Genomic DNA, 18,145 nt, shown 5'->3' with positions numbered 1-18,145 from the left:
GAGACTTTCAGGATCCAGGCAGCCACTCTGTCTTTCCAACAAGGGCTTCAGATAAACCTTTCTTTGTTCCAGGGCTCCTGCACTGGCTGCAGGAAGGAGCTGCCCTCCCTCTCGCCCCCTCCAAGCACACGTGCTGGGGCCCTGCTGCTTTTCTACTAGACACAGCAACCCTGACAGCTTTGCACATCATCATCATCAATCATCCATCATCATCATCGTCCCCAGCAGGAGGGGGGCTGAGGGGCAGATAAGGAAGGAGGGGTGGAGTTGAAGGAGAGGCAGAATGGCAAACCTCTCCTCTCTGTGGGTGGGCAGCCAGGGCCACGTCTCCCCACTCCTGTGGGAAATGCTGATACTCCTGACATTTGCTTTCACACCAAAGTGGGACAAAATGTTAGCATCTTGCAATTTTGTTAAAAAAAAAAAAAATCAGTTAAAAAAATTTTACATTTTCAATTTGGAAAAAAAGTGCTGTTTCAAATCCAAGCCATTTTGATCCGCACGCAAATATCTTTTTCAGACTGACATTTCAACTGAAGACATTTCAGATTATTGAAAGCTGCTTCAGAACTTCATCTGTTTGCCAGACTGGCCTTTTCCTGTAGGAAAGTGTTGATTTCAGTGGAACGCATTTCCAAAGGAGAAAAGTTTCTGGAAAGTTTCTCTCCAAGCCTTATGCCAGCATGTGAACCCTAATACGTTTAAAATCCTAGACCCAGTCTGAGAACGAGGTGAGAGGATGTGTGTGGGAGACAGGGGAGCGAACACAGAAAAGTCAGCGCTCCCCAGGGAAAGTCGTGCTTGCTCTAACCTGCTGGGGCTGAGCAGCCCTGCAAGGGGAGCGAGGCACAGAGGGCTCCAGCTCCGCGGTGTGCACCAAGTTTGTGCCGACAGGGATGGGGGACATCCTTAGGCGTGATGGGGATTCAGGATATTCTTGGGGGAGGAGGTGGCAGGTGGCTTAACCCCTTCCCTCCCCTCTCTCTCCATGCATGGCAACTGTACTGATGAACACCAGGGTCTTCTGCGGGGCCAAGACCACACAGAATCACAGAATTACAGAATCACTGAGCTTGGAAAAGACCTCTGAGATCACTGAGCCCATTCTTGGACCTATCAGCACCTTGTCAAGCAGACCATAGCACTGAGTGCCACGTCCAGTCGTTTCTTGAACACCTCCAGGGATGGTGACTCCATCTCCCTGGGCGGTCCATTGCAATTTTTAAACAACCCTTTCCATGAAGTTGTTTCTCTCAATGTGCAAGATCTTCCAAATGGCTGCAATACCCCCAAAGAATATCCCTTGGTGGTGTTTTGGTGGCTGTGGGTGGTACAAAAGATATTAACCCTCCCTTTTCTTGCCTGTCTGATCTGATGATGGAGGCACGGAAAAGGCCTGGCCACTACTCTGAGACAGTTTCCTTTAGCAGGGCTTGGTCTGCTCCTCTTTTCCCCTGATCTGCCCTTCTTCTGGTGAGTGCTCAGCCAGCCCCAGGACAGCTGGAGGTACCACCACTTACCAAGGAATGGGAAAGCAGCAGAGGCACCCCTGAGCCAGGCGGGGCTGGGGATGCCCAGGCTGGACTTTGCTGCACAGCGGGGACGGAGGAGAGCACGGGCACGTTGGCACAGTGACAGGATGGCTGACTGCCATCCCCTGCAGCCTGGGAGCACCTGGATTTCCACACTGGGTGCTGTGCCAGGCATCCAGGCCTGGCTATTGCCATTGCCAGAGCTTTGCCACAACGCTACCTGTGTCCTGTCTCTGGCTTTCACAGTCACAGCCCTTCTGCACTCAAGCTGCAAGCAAAGGCATTTCTGCCCCTAGAACTCCCTAACAGCTGCCTCCTGCATTTGTTCCCTATCTTTTCCTCGCTGTCTCGCTCTGTTCTCGATACCTTCCTGAAATCAGCGTGGGGTATCGACATTCACGTGGCTGACAGACTGATTTCTATCCCCTTCACTCAGGTCTTCTCTCCACAGTCGGGCCGCCTCATTCTCTTTGTTTCTCAAGGCTCTGTCAGCACTTCCTTTGTCTCAGTGCCGCTCTGCTTCATCAGCTAGCAGAGTACAAGTGGGAATTACCGAGCCTCATTTCTGGTTTCCACTCCATGTGCGTTCTGATAATAGTGAAACTGTCACAGACTCAGCCTCAGTCCCCTATTGTGCTTCAAAAGGCTTCCAGAGCTGCAGAATGAAACAAATACATCTTCACCATGGCTGCTTTTTGTTATCTTCTTTTTCCCCTGGGTAGGGGAGCAGAAGGATGTCTCTAAAATATTGAACCAAAAGATATCATTGGGCGACTCAGAAGTGTTATTGAGCATGCACAAAGGGGTTAAGCTGGCGAAAGAAGCAATCTGGACCTACAAAGAATAGACCTTGCTCTAAAACCTCGATTACTTTTCTGATAGAATAACTAAGGTAATGGATGAGGGAAATAAAGAACATGCAATATATCTGGGCTTATACAAAGTACATGAAACAGCTTCTCAAGAACTTTTATTCCAAATAATCGGTTAAAGCGGGCTTAAATAAGATATGGAGGGAGAACTGTAAACAAAAAACAACAGTAAACAACAGGCTGTCGAGGGAAGAAAATCTAATGGGAGGAACAGACTCTGCCTTAGCAGCCCTTCTGTACAGGCACCTATCTGTAAGACAAAATAGAACATTTCTCTGCACACTGAAAAAAAGCCTCTCCTCAGCCCTTAAAATTAGAAAGGCTGGATGAAAAGGAGAAGTGGGTTTCATGTGGAAAAATGGCAACTGGAAAAAATAGCTAAGAAACACAGAAGTGAGGGCGGCAGTTCCAGCGCAGCTGTGGGAGGGAGGAAAACATTGAAGGGACAGCAGAAAAGGAGACTGGAGGCTCCCTGCACAGAAATATCCTAGTGCAGGGAACAGCTGCTCTGTACAGAGCAACAGGGAAACAGTCACATAATTCAGTGAAGCCCTGGGCACCAGAAATGATAGAAGAGTCAACAGGAACAGCCACAACAGCTGAAAAGTGTGCAAATATCTCAATGCAGATGTTAGCCATGCCCAGGAGAAGAAAAGCAGAGCCATCGACAGGGCTGTGGGAGTTGCAAACACCAAGAACAGGGAGAAAAAATGCAGTGACAAGATCTAGCAGGACAACAATTCAGAGGAAGCAGAGGGGTGTCTTCATTAGGAAATGGCCCCATTTCAGCAGGGGCTGTGAGCATTTGGTTTGTTGGAATTGGTGTTGACTGTGGCTTAGCATGGGAGCAGTTCAGCCAGCCACTGAAAAGAAAAAAAACCCTCTCTATAAAGGATGGAAAATTTTCCTGAAATATAGAAGGCTTCTGGGCAGTGTAACTTGCAGGACTCTGGAATACTTCCTAACAGGAAATGATGAAAGCCAAAATCTTCGAGAGAGTTAAATAAACGTGAATGAAAAAGCACCAGTGACCAGAAGTGTACGAGATAATTTTGCACTGATTCCAAAGGAAGATGTATGACCCTGCCCTAGAGCTGGTAGGGAGTGTTCAAAAGTCTCCATTTCACGAGGGCTTTTCATAAAACGTCTGCAAATATTTGCCTAGAAATTTAATCCTGAACCTGGATAGAGGGAATCACGTTCTGACGAAGTGAGGGACAAAGTTTTCATGAGTGGTTTTGGGTAGGGAAAGAGGGTTGCAAAATAGCCTCCAAATCTCCTTCTGTCTGAATCAGCTCAGCACAGTCTTCCCCTGTTCTAACTCTTGAAGATCTCTGATTCATTTCACGGCCCCGTAAACAATGGACAACATGCTTTTTGGCTTTGCCTGGACAAAGCAGGGAGCTGAGAGACATTTCCAGCACCTTTCTGAGAGCAGAGTCTTGGTAGGTATAACGAGCACTTCTAATGATGCTCTCCTGTGTTATAAATGTGGTGAAACAATAAAACCCTCACACTCAGGAATGCTGCACATTAAAACTCCACATCCTTCGTGGTTTTTCAGCCTCCACTTCCCATCCACTCCCCTGTGTGACCTGAACAGAAGGATAATTTCTTACCCCTTTGTCCACGGGGACCTTCACATCCATGGAGAGGTAGCCTGTTTCCCCATTGATCATAGCACTTCTCAGCTGCAGAGGTGAACAAGTTTGGTGTTAGTGTCTCCGAGCAGGAACTAACAGAGCCACTTGTCACTGACACACCAGGGGCTGGCAGGAAGAATCGCTGTTGGTGCCCTCTCCTCCCCAGCTCTGTCTTGCTTTTCTTAAACACAAATCCTGTTTGCAGCGATCAGAATCCTTGGACAGCCAAGCTGATAAGTGATACAGAATGGTAATAGTTTATCCTGAAAGCTTGTTGATATGTCTTTCAGCAAAAAGAAAGGATCTGGAATCTATGAAATTGCCAGTCCCACTTACAGACTTCACTGTTTGGCAGCCAGAAATTCATTAGCACAGTGCTTTGAGAGCCTGGAAGAGGAGAAAGCTGAGAAACCCACTAACTCCCTCAGACTGAATCCAAAGCTCTTTGACATTTTTAAAACGGATTTATAAATCATAGGCTGTATTCAGCACCAGTTCTGAGGGGCAGCAAAGCAGCTGTTTAGCACAGCAAAGCAAGACTCTATGAGAGCAGGGCAGGCAGTGAGAAGACCACTTTATTCAACCCAGGTTCCAAAGGTGAAATGTAATTTTCACAGTAACTCCCAGCCTCTTGCAAGAAAGATCCAGGAAAATTTTCCACAAGTACAGAGGCTTTGACTTCACATCCAGCCTGCCAGAGCATATCAAGCCTATTGCTTCAGGCTGGATAGAAAAAAAAAAAAAAAAATAGGTGGGAAGTAACTTACTCATTCACAAATTGTTTCCTTACTTCCAGAGACAAGCCTCCATTCAGGTGCTAGCCAGTCCCAACTGCATTGGCTTTACAAGGCCACGGTGCTGTTTATTATGGCTGTTTGATGTGGGTTATTTACAGACCTAGAATATGAAGCTCATGTTTCCCAAGGCCCACATCTTGGAAATGAAAACATTGGCTGGTACTGTTACTTCTTTTTGGCTAAGAGTGTTTGACCTTCTTCCAGAGCCTCAGCATACTCTCTGCTCTGGTCTGACAGCCTGCAGGATTTGCTAGGGGTTCTGGGTTTGGAATCATAGAATATCCTGAACTGGAAACAAGGATGAGGGGGCGCAGCTGCCGGCCCTGCCCAGGACAGCCCGAGAGTCACACCGTGTGCCCCAGAGCCTTGTCCAAACGCTCCCGGAGCTCCGGCAGGCTGCTGCTGTGCCCGCTGCCCTGGGGAGCTGTTCCAGCGCATGAACAACCTCTGGGGAAAAACCTTTCCCTGACAGCCACCTAAACCTGCCCTGGCACAGCTTCGGGCCATCCCCTGGGGCCACAGGTCACCAGACAGAGGAGATCCGTGCCTGCCCCCCTCCTCCCCTCTCGGGAAAGCTGAATATCACTGAGGGCTGCCCTCAGCCTCCGCCAGGCTGAACAAACCAACTGACCTCAGCCTCTCCTTGTATGGCTTCCCCTCCAGACCCCTGACCCTTCCCCTTTTCCCCCTCACACCGTGGATATCCCTGTGTTGCTTTACAGCCAAGCCCCAGCCCTTGCTGCTGCCTGGCTGCAGGTTGCACCACTGTGCAGCAGTCGGTGTTTTTCAGAGGATGAACCCACTCCCCAACCAACTCCCCTCTCCCAGATCTCTTCTGGCAGCTGGCTGTATTACACATCATTAACACCCAGGCGTATTTTTCCAGCCTGAATGTGCTGCTTATCAGTGTTGACTGTACTGCAGCTGATGTTGAGTCTGTCACTGATCTAATGCCATAGCCACAAGTATGAGTGCTGAAATGCTGGCAGCTCTCTGCTGCAGTGGGTGTATCTCGAGAGCCTCTAGCCCTGCTGAAGTCACACTGCAGATATCGCTCACGTCACTGAATGTCTCTGCACCCTCTGTGACTGCAACCTTCCTTTCCTCTGGAAGTACAGGAACACAAAGTGGCTTTTGTTTCCTGTGCTGGTTTCATGACGTTTTTTTTGTCCCCTGGATGGTTTTACTCTGATTGCCTGTGGACAGAAACCTTACACTTGGTATTGTATTTGCACTCGGGTATCAGTGTCAGTTGGTCAGACAGGAACCCACTAGCCAAATAAATATGAGAGCAAAGCAAATTTCCTTCATTTCCTGGATTTTTTTTTTTGTTTTTTTTTAAATAGCAAACTAGGCAAAGAGGAATAGCTGTGAAAGTGGTTCCAGTGAGGGAGTAAACTACAATGGAAGCAAAGTCCTACAAGAGATCAGTGAACCTACACAAAGTGGCTGACAACTTGCATCTTGGTGGTTCCACTGCATGTGAAACCCCTTGGTTTTGTCTTGCTTTCCACATTACATAGTTCTGCTGTGTTCCCTTTCACAATTTGCCACTCTCCCACCTCCCAAATTCCTTTGATGTTGCCTTTACACTTGGCCTGCACGAGTGGCAGCAGCTACTTTGATCCTCTTGCTGCTCTGTTTGTCCTACCTGTTTAAGTGGATATCTATAGCATCAGATCCCTTCATCTCAGCAGTCTCCCCTGTAATCCAGAAGCAGGTGTCTCGCAGTTAATTCTATCTTACTCCAATTTCAGTTCTTATCTTAGTAATTTAAGTATCTGTTTCCTCCCAGTTCTGAGTAAAATAAAACCAGCCACAGAGGAACCTCTCCATATTCTCATTTTATCTGGGGTCCTCGATGTGCAAAGCAGGACTATGCAGCTGTTAAAGGTGCATGCTGTTTCTTCTTTATCACTTGCCCATAATTTTGCTCAAAAGACAGTAGAAAATGGTTTGGGTTTTTTTTTTTTAATCTTTTCCCTCTGGTCAGTTATTCCTTTCAGTGCCTCCACGCCTGTGCAATAAGGTGGTATCTGGAATTTTTTTTTTCCCCCAGGTGTCTAAGTCCTTTATCCTCTGTGTCTGTTACTAACAGTGACTCCAAGCTTTAGTCTCTTGATGAGTGTAATTCCTTGCTCCTGACCTCCTTAGTCGAGTGGCTTCAGCTGTATCTCACACACCCCACGTGTGGGTGTCATCACAGGACACTGCCACACTCCTAAACTGCTCTGGCTTTGGATTAAGGCAGCGTTAGGGCCCTGTATACACAGACTGGCTCCCTGGAGCATCCTCCAAAGTGCTTCCTTCCTCCTCCTCTCCCAGCACTTCTCCTTTGTCCCAAGAGAAGGAAAACTCCTACTGGGAAGAAGACAAGAACTTGGCAGGGGAGCTTCATGCTTTGTCCTCTTGTAAACCACCCACCTCTCTTAGTCAGAGCCAGTCAGGCACAGAAAAATGACAGGAGAGCCCCCCACACCTCCCATACAGGCACACAAAGCTACAAGAATGGCTAAATCCGCTTTCTGACACTCACTATTTCATCCTGATCTTCCCACTCCACTTCTGAGAGATCTACGCTGTTGTAGTTCGGCTTAGGCTTCAGTTTCTTTCCTTCTTTGTACTGGCATTTAAAAGAAAAAAAGAAAAAGATTCAAGTAAGTGGCTAGATCACTCCCTTAACTAACCCTTGAAGAATTGGTGTGTAATTTGAAAAACAGGGGTGTCTCATTTCTTCTCTGACAGGGGAGGCAGAGTTTGTGTGAGTTCTCACATATTTCTTTCCACTGGCAGTGCAGGGCTAGGGGAGTGTCAGTGGGACAGAAGGGGACACACCTGAATTTACAGGTAAACGCCATGGCCTCCTCCTCCTAAACAGATCACTACAACACCCTTGCCTGCAGGAAATCACTTTTTTTCCCCTGCAGCTAAGAGTATAATCCCATTAACATTATAATCCCAGCAGGAGATCTTTTCTGATGGGAGTCAGGCTTTGACTCCACTCATGGGAGGCTTTTCACCTAGAGCTAATTGACGCAAGAGGGCAATTCCACTAATCTCAGAAGGCGTGAATCAGACCTGAGATGGAGGAAGGATGAAGCCAATTGACGGTGGAAGGAAAAAGCCAATTGACAGTGGAAGGATGAAGCCAATTGATGGTGGAAGGATAAAGCCAATTGATGGTGGAAGGAAAAAGCCAATTGATGGTGGAAGGAAAAAGCCAATTGATGGTGGAAGGAAAAAGCCAATTGATGGTGGAAGGAAAAAGCCAATTGATGGTGGAAGGATAAAGCCAATTGATAGTGGAAGGATAAAGCCAATTGATGGTGGAAGGATAAAGCCAATTGATGGTGGAAGGATAAAGCCAATTGATGGTGGAAGGATGAAGCCAGTTGATGGTGGAAGGATAAAACCAATTGATAGTGGAAGGATGAAGCCAATTGATGGAGGAAGGATGAAGCCAATTGATGGTGGAAGGAGGAAGCCAACTGACGGTGGAAGGAGGAAGCCAATTGACGGTGGAAGGATAAAACCAATTGACGGAGGAAGGATAAAGCAGCGCCCTTGCCTGGCTTTGCCTTGCCCCGCCCTGGAGACATGGAGTGTCCCTTCTCTTCACACACTCAAGTAACTCCTGGTTCCTGTGGTCTCCCTGGGCAAAGTTGCCTTTTTGAAGGCAAGGCCACCATGGAGCTTCACAGCAGCTTTCTCTTACAGCTGTGAGCAGGTGGATTTGTGCTGACCAGCACGTCTGAAATGTAAAATCGTCACGTGCCTGGGCATCCCAGCAATGAGGCCAGCTGGCCATCCTGCTCCTGTCTGTGTGTCAGAGGCTGGGGCCTTCACAGCTCAAAAACCCCAAGGAAATCAGAGGCAGCCCTGAAAGCCGCTGTGCTCAAGCCAGCGAAGGCTCTCAGAGGCACAGCTCTACGTACCAAAGGACGGAGGTCTGGGTGTGAAAGGATGTAGCCGTTGTTGGTGTTCAGGAAGGCGTAGCCATGGACACCCAGCTGGAGAAAGAGGCATTAGAACAATCAGTGCTTTAGCTACGAACGCTGCTGTGTACGGGGTGCTGCTGGCACTGCTGATGTTGAGATATATTTCCTTTTTAAAGGTATTGACCAGCAGAAAATGGAATCCATCCCAAAGCGGGTGCTCTGTCCGTGCTTGGATGGACAAAAGGATGTGCAGGTAGAAGGTTTGTGTACACATTCAGAAAGACATGCCCTCCTACTGTCTGATTCTCACCGTGGACCATTTGCACCCAGAGGCAGACGGAACTGCACGGGCGAGGGGCAGGGATGGGGAGCGCTGCAAAGAGCCCAGGAGCAGTGGGGACAGCTCTGTGCCCTTGGTGCGGAGCAGGGAGTGAGCAGCCAGCAGCAATCTCACACACGGCTTCCCTGGAAACACAGGCAGACTTCAGAGATCTGCGTTGTGTTCCAGTGTTGGCAAGACCACGCCTAACCCCGGCCAGTTGTACAAGCCTGTAGACTTAAAATGCTTTTTAAGGAATAGCATGATCTAACCAGAGCAGACGCTGGCTGACCTGCTCTGCGAGGGATTTCCGTGAGAGCAATTACTCAGCTCCAGCCCGTGTATAATGCAAATTCCAGCTACACCCTGCAGATAGCCTGTGCTTGCCAAAACAAGAGGTGTCTCAAGGAAAACAACAATGGATAAAGTTTCTATCTTCAAAAAAAAAAAAAAAAAAGTTGCAGCTCTATTTTCCTACAGAGACAACCCTGGAGGGATACCGGCAGGGAAGTGAGGAGGTAAAATCATTTACAATCTGTCTGTGCATTCAGGGAATCAGTTCTGTATTTCACACATCCCAGACCAAAACCTTGGACCGCCTCTGTGTGAAGCAGTCTTGTGAAAAACACACTTGGCTTAACTCAGCCAAGTGACTGACAACCAAGACACTGGATCAGCAAATTTCTTTTTTGGCCTGTTAAAGCTGAAATTTCCCAGCCCAGTAAAAGCAGGATCACTAATACACAAGCTCCAGAAGTCTGGAACACTGGAACTGGTCCTTCTGGAACCCATATGCCAGGGAATCTAAGTTGAGGGTCCTAGGTTTCCAAACTGGTCTGGAGCTGGAGGAGTTTCTGAGATGTGTCCTGCTGCTGATATAATGAAATCCCATTTTTTTTTCCCCCCTCATTTCCTGGCACTGCTTGGAGGAAAGAACAGTGACCCTCCTTAGCCCAGAAGAAAAAAAATAATTGCATATCTGTCCTTTGAGTGATATGGGGAAAGGGAGATATAAAAGCATTATTCTTACATTGAAAATAATTCTATAAAAACTGACCCAAAGCAGGCAGCTTTGCATGCTGAGTGCAGGCACCCCGACACTCCCAGCTCCAGGGCTGTCTGCAGGATCATTTCCTACTGTTAGTAGCCTGTTAGTGCCCTGCCCTGCATCCACGTCTGCAACCGCCACAGAAATTCACAGCTTCTGACAGCACTTTCAGCCCCGTGAGTCTTCTGCAATCAGATTTTGGACAGCTGCCTCACTGGTAGTGGTTGCCTGATAGTTATTTAAGAGAAACCAAACACCTGAAATGCTGGCTCAGCCTGCCAGATTTCACGGTGGTCCTTGGATGTGCTCGTTGTCTCCTGCTGTGCAGCCTGACTGAACAAGGGGTCGCTGCCTGCAGTTCACAGCAGAAACCAAACCAAACAGTGCATCTCCGGGGCAATTTCCTATGGATGAACTTTTTTTTTTTTAAAAGATACATTGGACACAGAGCTAATGGAAAAGTTTTTTTGACTAACGATTCTGGAGAGCAAACGCTCCATCCAGGTACAGCACAAAGGGAGCAAGAGCCAACTTTCTGTAGGCTGTCCTGCCAAGAAACCATCATGCTGACCTGGAGAAAGGAACCTCTAGGCATGACAGGAGAGTTGGCTCTCCATAATCCATTCAGCCCTGAGTTTTTCTGCTAAGGATATTGACAGTGAAACGAGCGCATTTTTTGCCAGCTGGCATGGCAGCTCTTGATAGTCCACTGGGAACTGGATATAAAACTTTAATTCTTCTAATACGGAGAAGAATCAAATCCCTGTCATCTCTGAGGGATCTAGGCTGGTGACCATCAGGATGCAAAGGTTCCATGACCTTTTGCCAGCCTACTGGATCACCCCGTCCTCGTGTTGCTGAAGCAGCCTAAAAGCTTGTAGTAGTGAATGATTTCACATCTGCTGTATAGAAACCGCACACCACCGCATCCAACAACTCTCCCCTTATGCTCACAGCTTTTCCTGCAGAGCAGAGAAGTGATTTTTCAGTCATGCCCATGGAAGTGTGAGCAGTGGCTTTGCTGTGCAAAGGAACCATTTGCATTATCTCAGTCTTACCTTATACCGGGGAGCGAGTTTCAGCAGCTCCCTCAGTGGTACATCAGAGCCCACCACACCCAGAAGAATGCCATGGGAGCGCTTTAAAACAAAGGAGAATCCATTTTCAGAAGCAAAACCTGGGTAGTTTTCTACCTGAAAACACATTATTCTCCTTCTAGTTGTCTCTAGGCTTGTGTGAAAGTGGTTACTCAAAACAAATGAACACATTTCATAAAGTCCCAAGAGGTTATTCCAGTGTTTATGGAGTATTTCTACACAGCACTAGTCAGTATTCACTGCTGCGATTCAGAAGTAACATAGAATCACTGAAAGCAAGTTTTGAGGGCAAACCCCTGCATACAGAATGTGTAAACACCAACAAGGTCAAGAAAACAATGCAAACCTACATGAATGGGTTGATAATTTGGGCCAACTAAATCAAATTCTAGGTTAACAAAACTGTTAGCCTGGAAAAAAGGAAACCCCTCCTCCTCCATGACATGGGGATCTGGTTGTTTAAGAAGCACCTGGAGAGCACTACGGAAAAATTACACACACTGCAGTGCTGTGCTAATGCAGGCTACAGCCAGCCCCAGGTGGAGAAGGCAGAAAATCATTTGTAGGACCTGGATGAAGAGTTTATCCCTTGTACAGCACTGCTAAGGTACCATTCTCCATTTTAAAAAGGACGCCGAGAAATTAGAAACGCTGCAGAAAAGAGCATCTAAAGGGTTTCAAACCCCAGAGGAAATGCCCTTATCAAATCATCTAAATAATTCAACCTTTTTAATCTTATCAAGATAGGTTTGATTTTATGGCAGTGTAGAAGATGACTCCCTTGAGAACTTACTAAAGGGTACAGGCCTTTTAATCTGAGGAAGTCATTATGACAGGAAGGTGAGGTCAGACAAATTAAAAGCAGAATTTAGACACCAGTTTTTCATGAAGAGTTAGAAATAATGATGGAGAGAGCTCGGGCCTGGATGCCTTTGCCAAAACCAGGGTACTTGGCTCATCTGTGTGAGATGTAAATGTCTGCAATGAAATGCAGACTAGACAAGGTAATGATCTCTTCCAGACGGAAATTTCAGGGTGTGCAAACCAGGCTCGGCTTGAAAACGGAAGGGATGAAACAAGGAGAAGCGTCATATTTAAGGGGTATTTAAAAGAAATGACAGACTGTCATTCTGACAGATAAATTATCACCCATCCTCCCTGCCAGAGGTCTGCTGCCTTCCCTAATGGCCGGATGTTGGTTCAGAGGCCCTTTGGATTTAGAACCCTGCTGGAACCCTGGGCACTGGGAATTCCTGTGCTGCCAGGCTCTGACCCCCAAGCAAACACTGCATTGACCTGGGGCCGTGGAGGAGGCTCCAAAATGGAGTGACAGCGCTGGGATTGTGGGTGTGGGGTTTGGATAGAAGTGTGTGATATCACAGGGTGCAAAACTCAGAGTTTAAGGGGTTAGAATATAATAACATATATATAAAATTTATATATATGTATAAAGCAAGATGGAAGTTTTAGGGCATAGGCTAAATCCTTCTTTTTCACCTTCTTCATGGGTCTGGGTGGTATTTTGTAACTGGATAGAGAAGTCCACATTGTAGGCTACAGGTGGTTGGTTATTGGGTTAGAAGTCAAAATAATTTAGGTGTCATTTCTTAATTGGACAATTTATCCTTAAGAGACCTTGTAGAGATATAGATACGGCTCCATTTTTAGTTTGTCAGCTTGAAGTGCTGTAGAACTCATGGTTTGTGAGGCTGTGACATAGATAAGAATTAATAAACACCTGAGTCCGAACAAGAAACACCGCCTCGCGCATTTCATCCCGACCGACAAAAAGAAGATAAAACGCTGCAGAACCCCGCCAGGTCCCGCTGCCTGCTGTCCCCTGTGGGGCAGAGGAGCACAGAGCCCGGCCCTCACTCACCGTCTCGTTCTTCTTGCTGAACACTGGCATGGCCACCGTGGTCATGAGCAGCAGGCTCTGCGCCTGCGACGCAAACAGCTGCCATGGAACACAGCAAGTGCAGCGTGTTAGCAAATGCAGCACCCCAGCGAGCCCCAGTGCAGCACCCCAGCGAGCCCCAGTGCAGCACCCAGCGAGCCCCAGTGCAGCACCCTGGGGAGCCCCAGTGCAGCACCCTGGGGAGCCCCAGTGCAGCACCCCAGCGAGCCCCAGTGCAGCACTCAATGAGCCCCAGTACAGCACCCAACGAGCCCCAGTGCAGCACCCAGCAAGCCCCAGTGCAGCACCCAGCGAGCCCCAGTGCAGCACCCAGGGAGCCCCAGTGCAGCACCCTGGGGAGCCCCAGTGCAGCACCCAGCGAGCCCCAGTGCAGCACCCTGGGGAGCCCCAGTGCAGCACCCCAGCGAGCCCCAGTGCAGCACCCAGCGAGCCCCAGTGCAGCATCCAGCGAGTCCCAGTGCAGGCGCTGCAGAAGTGGGCTGCAGCTGGCCACCTCCCTGCCTCCCACACTGCCCGGAGAACAGACGGCAGCACTTCTGAATACCCTGTGTCCCAGAGGATGTGGGATGGATGCTTGCTCGTGTGGGGCGGTGAGGATGGGATGAAAGCCAGTGAAATGCATGGAAGAGGTGTTTAAATGAAGGGACAGGGACCTGCAGAAGTGGTGGCACAGTTTGTACCCACCACTCTTTATGAGTGCAGTCGTGAGCGCTTACACAATGAATGCAAAAAAACACCGACACAAGCAGCACAGAACAGAGGAAAACAACACAAATAGGAGCAAAATCACGAACAAGGTATCACCTGTACCACAAACACACGAGTACCACAAATGGGAAACACCACAGACAAATATTTAAATACAAATACACACAAAGCCTACTTATATACACCTGTTCCTCAACCACCTAAGCTCAGGAGAAAGAGGCAAAGTCCTGATCCCAACAGATACACCACGGTGAGCTATCCCTACGAGGGATACAGGACATGCATGTGTAATGGGATAAGACGTTCCCAATTCAACAGGGGACAGGTGCTGTAAGAGCACATGAGAGGAGGTAAAACAGGCCAGCCTTATGCAAAGGAGACTCCCAAACATGCCTAGCTATCAGAAGATTCTAATCCTTTGTTGCCAGCAGCAAGGCAAGAAATGACCTCGTGTCCCTATGACCGAGCAGGCCCGGGGAGCATGCACAGGGGAGCAAGTCAACCATCGGGTCACTTGGTGGAGATCTGGACTTGGCGTCTTGAGTTACTTCTCTGGGTGATTTCCTGTGGAATCTTCCCATTCACAGCACCACTCACACTAACCCGCAGCAAGTAAACTTCTCCTGCGCTTACTGGGCGTGTGGAGAAAGGGATCAGGTGGATCGAACTACCGCACGACACAGCCAGCCCTAGCTACTCTGAACCGACAGCACAGCTCTCCAGTACATCCAGCATCTCCTGTCCTCCTCTTGCCAGCGCAAGAGGACTCTGGGTGCCGCAGCCCCCACCCCCTGCAGATGTAGAGGCCAGCTGTGGCTGCGAGGGCTGGCACGGACACACGGGCTGGCACACGGGAAACAGCACAGGCACGGACACGGGCTGCAGTTACCTCCTCAGACTGTGGCAGCTGGTGAGAGACACGGATGGACGCACAAATGAACACATGAATGGAGGAATGAGTCAAGGACAGGAGAGCTTGGGACAGAGAACGGCAAGACAAGAGGCGAGAAACAAGACGCAGAAAAAAACGTGCAGCAAACAAATGCCTTGGGAAGAGTGACCCCACACACCAGCGCCAGAGGTGGCCAATCTGCTGATAAAATAAACTTCCTGGGTCATCAGTAGTGTTTCTGGAGGCTTTGATTAGAACACCCAAGTAGCGTGTCCCATCCCTCAGCTGGCACAGCTCATGCAGCAGAAGATTTCCCCACGTCACCCCCAGAGCCAAATGTCTCCCCACAGGGCAGGCCTGGGACAAAGGAGACAAAGTCTGCTCCTCTGCAACGTGTCCTTTGCCCACTGTCCTGAGCTAGGTCTTGCTACTTGAAGGAAGGAAAGAGCGAGCCTGCTGCCTCAGCTGAAATCTGTATCTTCGAGCAGCAAGCAACCTGCAGCCAGCTACTGGGCTGGAGGAAATCAGTCCCTGTGACCCTGCCCTGAGCCACCACTAATCTATCGTGTGAACAACCCCTTAGAAGTGTTATTAACCCTTTAGAAGGTAACCTGCTTGCACAGAAGCACATCTCAGGTGAGGCTGTGCCTGTGTGATTAGTCCTGGGCACCGGGGTCACTGCAGATTCATGTCTGAGTCTGCACACACACCTTAGCTCCAGGAGCGAGCAGAGAAAGAATATTGTCCATCTCAGTAGAGCCAGAGACCAGTGATTTCTATCAACAAACCAGCTCCTGGCTGGTTTTGGCTAAATGTCAGGGTTTGTTTAGGTTTTGCCCGGTGCTCGAGGTCCTTACCGCGCTGTCCATGTAGGCTTCTGTCCAGATGATGTCGTGGTCGTGGTTGATGACCATGGGCCGGCTGAGCACGTGCAGGTACTCCATGACGTTCTCCTGGACGTCTGCCAGCGTGGAGATCTGAGTGTAGTAGCCTTCATGGAGAAACAGAGGTGTGAGCCACCCTGCTGACCCATCTCCCCTATTCCTAAATGAGTGCAAAGCTGGAAAACTGCATGTCAAATATCTACCCAGGTGGGTAATCTGCTCTTTGTAAAATGGGCCTTGGCATGCCTCGGATCCAGAAGCACCTGTGGAAATCTAGAGTTTCAAAGCAGTGCTTCTGCTCTTCTGAAAACGCTGAAGCAAGACGAGAGTCTTGATATAACCACATTTGTGCAAAGCAGATGCAAAACGTTGCTTTGGGTCTCGGGAAAAACCTTCCACTAATCAGACTGCCTTTGGTCTGGAGGGCCAAACATAGGCATGCAAAGTTTTTCACCAGGCTATCCACTTGCCCCTGCCCTATTTTATATTAAGACCAAATTACCACCTCCTCTTCCAGATTTTTTCCAGCACTCCTCAGTCTGCCTAGTTTTACATCCAAGGATGGCAGCTGCTTCCATCTACACATTGGAAGCAGAATAAAAAAGTGGAAGTTGCCTATTGCCAAAGCTTTGTCCCTGCAGCTGGACCCACAGCAGTGCAGAACTACAACAAGGAGTACAAGGGAAGGATGTTGTGAAGTTACCAAAGGGTCCTCAGGACTAGCTGCTGCTAGAAGTGCTAACACAGAGTAATGTCGTGAGGATTCTGTGTCCTGCTTCTCACCGCAGGCATTGGCTGTACTTGCTATAGGATGGAATATGTCAGAGAGATGGAAAACTTTGCTATCACCAGGAAAGCAGCATCGCGTGGAAGGGCTCATGTTCTGATACACTTTGTGATGTGGAAACTGATTTAGTGTGCTCCAAACCAAAAGAGTTACACAGCGCATTGGAACAGAAGGGCCAAAATCAGGGAGCCCTCTGCACAGCTCAAATCTGGCAAGGGGGAATGCAAGTGCAAAGAGCACATTTCTGTTACCTGGTTATTCAGAAGAAAGCATTCTGACACTTTATGGTGAACCAACCGTGCTGTGAATTCCCTGTCACTGCTTTCCTGGCTGAATACACAATCTGAAACCCAGGGGTTTGTTTAATTCAACAAAACCTAAAAATATTACATGCAGTTCACAGTGCTAATTAGATGAATGCTTGAGCCTCGAGCATCCCCAGCTCACAGACATTCTACGGGCCAGCAACTCTCCTGTCAACCATCTTCAGCAGCAAGTTCCCATGCATTTCATGCTCTGCTGGAAAACTGTTTGTACCTGACGCCCAGCTTCAGTTTTCCCTTCCTTTCCCTGTCCTAGCAGGACACTGATGTAACTGGAATCGCTGTCTCCAGAGGCCAGGTCATGCCCAAAAAACATGGATGGCTTTTTTTCCCCCTTCCCTTTCTTCCTTTGCTCTTGCAGACTCTGACAGCTCTAACTTGACTTTTTAGCTGGCCCCACTGCACAGAGGGGCCTCACCTACTGCGGATGGATTTCCTCATTCACGGAATTCCATGCCAGTCAGAGAGAATAGTGGGTTTGGGGTGGGATTAACAAGCTGTTTTGGCACCTCAGTGGAAATCACTTACACACAAAGAATTTGGCCAGGATACAGGGGTTAACCTGCAGCCCTGGCGAAAATTGCTGTAAAATCTTTAAAGCAGCAATGTTTGTTTTACATCTCAGCCAAGAGACGTCGGGCTCTCTGACAGAGCTTTAGACAGATTGTCAAAAGCCGGCAGCTGGGACACAATGAGCACAGGGGACTTAGGTGGACTACGGCCAGCACGAATCTCGGTCATGGTGTCCCTTGGCACGGTGACAGGAAAACGCGGTGGCTCAGCACCGAGGGATTGTGTTAGCTGGACACAGCAGGGCCTGCTTTTCCCTCAGCTTGTCTCCCAAGCGTGGGTTCCAAGCCCAGCAGCGGTGGGTGAGCCCTGCAGGGGCGCAGGGGCGCTGGGCACGGTTCCTGCACCGCACCTTTGTTGTTGCAGGCGATCCATTTCACGTTCGGGGCGAAAGTGACCTCCCGTCCGATGAGGTACGTGAACACCCGCACCTGGAAGGACACAGGGGCAGGAGAGTTAGGCTGCAGCGTGCTGCCAAATCCAGGTGGCTGACGGTTGGCATCCCCTTGTGCGCTGGTGTGAATGTGGTGAGAGCGATGGCTCTGCCTCCACATGCTTCTCGTGCCATTTGTTTCCTGTTTTGTGGCCTGGAACTGAATTTCCAATTACAATAAGCCCAGAAAGCCGAGTAGTGCCCGGGATCGTCAGAATAACAAAGCAAAAGTGCAAATTCTGTTTGATTTTATGACGGCAGCTCTGCCAGGCACTCAGCAACCACATGCAGAGAGGTTTATAGCTCCCAGGAATCCCTTACCCAGGGGAACAGCTGGCCACATGAATCATTTAGAGAGAGCTTGACCATTTCTCTCAAGTTTGA

General features: G+C 48.8%; 1 protein-coding gene across 1 annotated transcript in view; it reads right to left on the bottom strand.

Moving 5' to 3' along the window:
* The window catches only part of CACNA2D4 (calcium voltage-gated channel auxiliary subunit alpha2delta 4), a 124,276-nt gene that overhangs the window by 77,601 nt on the left and 28,530 nt on the right, over positions 1–18,145 (bottom strand). Inside the window, exons 12-19 of the mRNA XM_058420138.1 lie at positions 17,681–17,759; positions 15,622–15,755; positions 14,762–14,779; positions 13,126–13,203; positions 11,208–11,288; positions 8,780–8,854; positions 7,381–7,467; positions 4,024–4,095 (exon numbers count right to left, since the gene is read on the bottom strand). Coding sequence (XP_058276121.1) covers positions 4,024–4,095; positions 7,381–7,467; positions 8,780–8,854; positions 11,208–11,288; positions 13,126–13,203; positions 14,762–14,779; positions 15,622–15,755; positions 17,681–17,759 — 624 coding nt within the window. The remainder of the gene's footprint in view (positions 1–4,023; positions 4,096–7,380; positions 7,468–8,779; positions 8,855–11,207; positions 11,289–13,125; positions 13,204–14,761; positions 14,780–15,621; positions 15,756–17,680; positions 17,760–18,145) is intronic.

This window comes from Hirundo rustica, chromosome 4 (genome assembly GCF_015227805.2).
Source record: "Hirundo rustica isolate bHirRus1 chromosome 4, bHirRus1.pri.v3, whole genome shotgun sequence".
Classification (NCBI taxonomy): Eukaryota; Metazoa; Chordata; class Aves; order Passeriformes; family Hirundinidae; genus Hirundo; species Hirundo rustica.
Note: the sequence above shows the minus strand (reverse complement) of the source record. Positions and strands in the feature narration are given on the sequence as shown.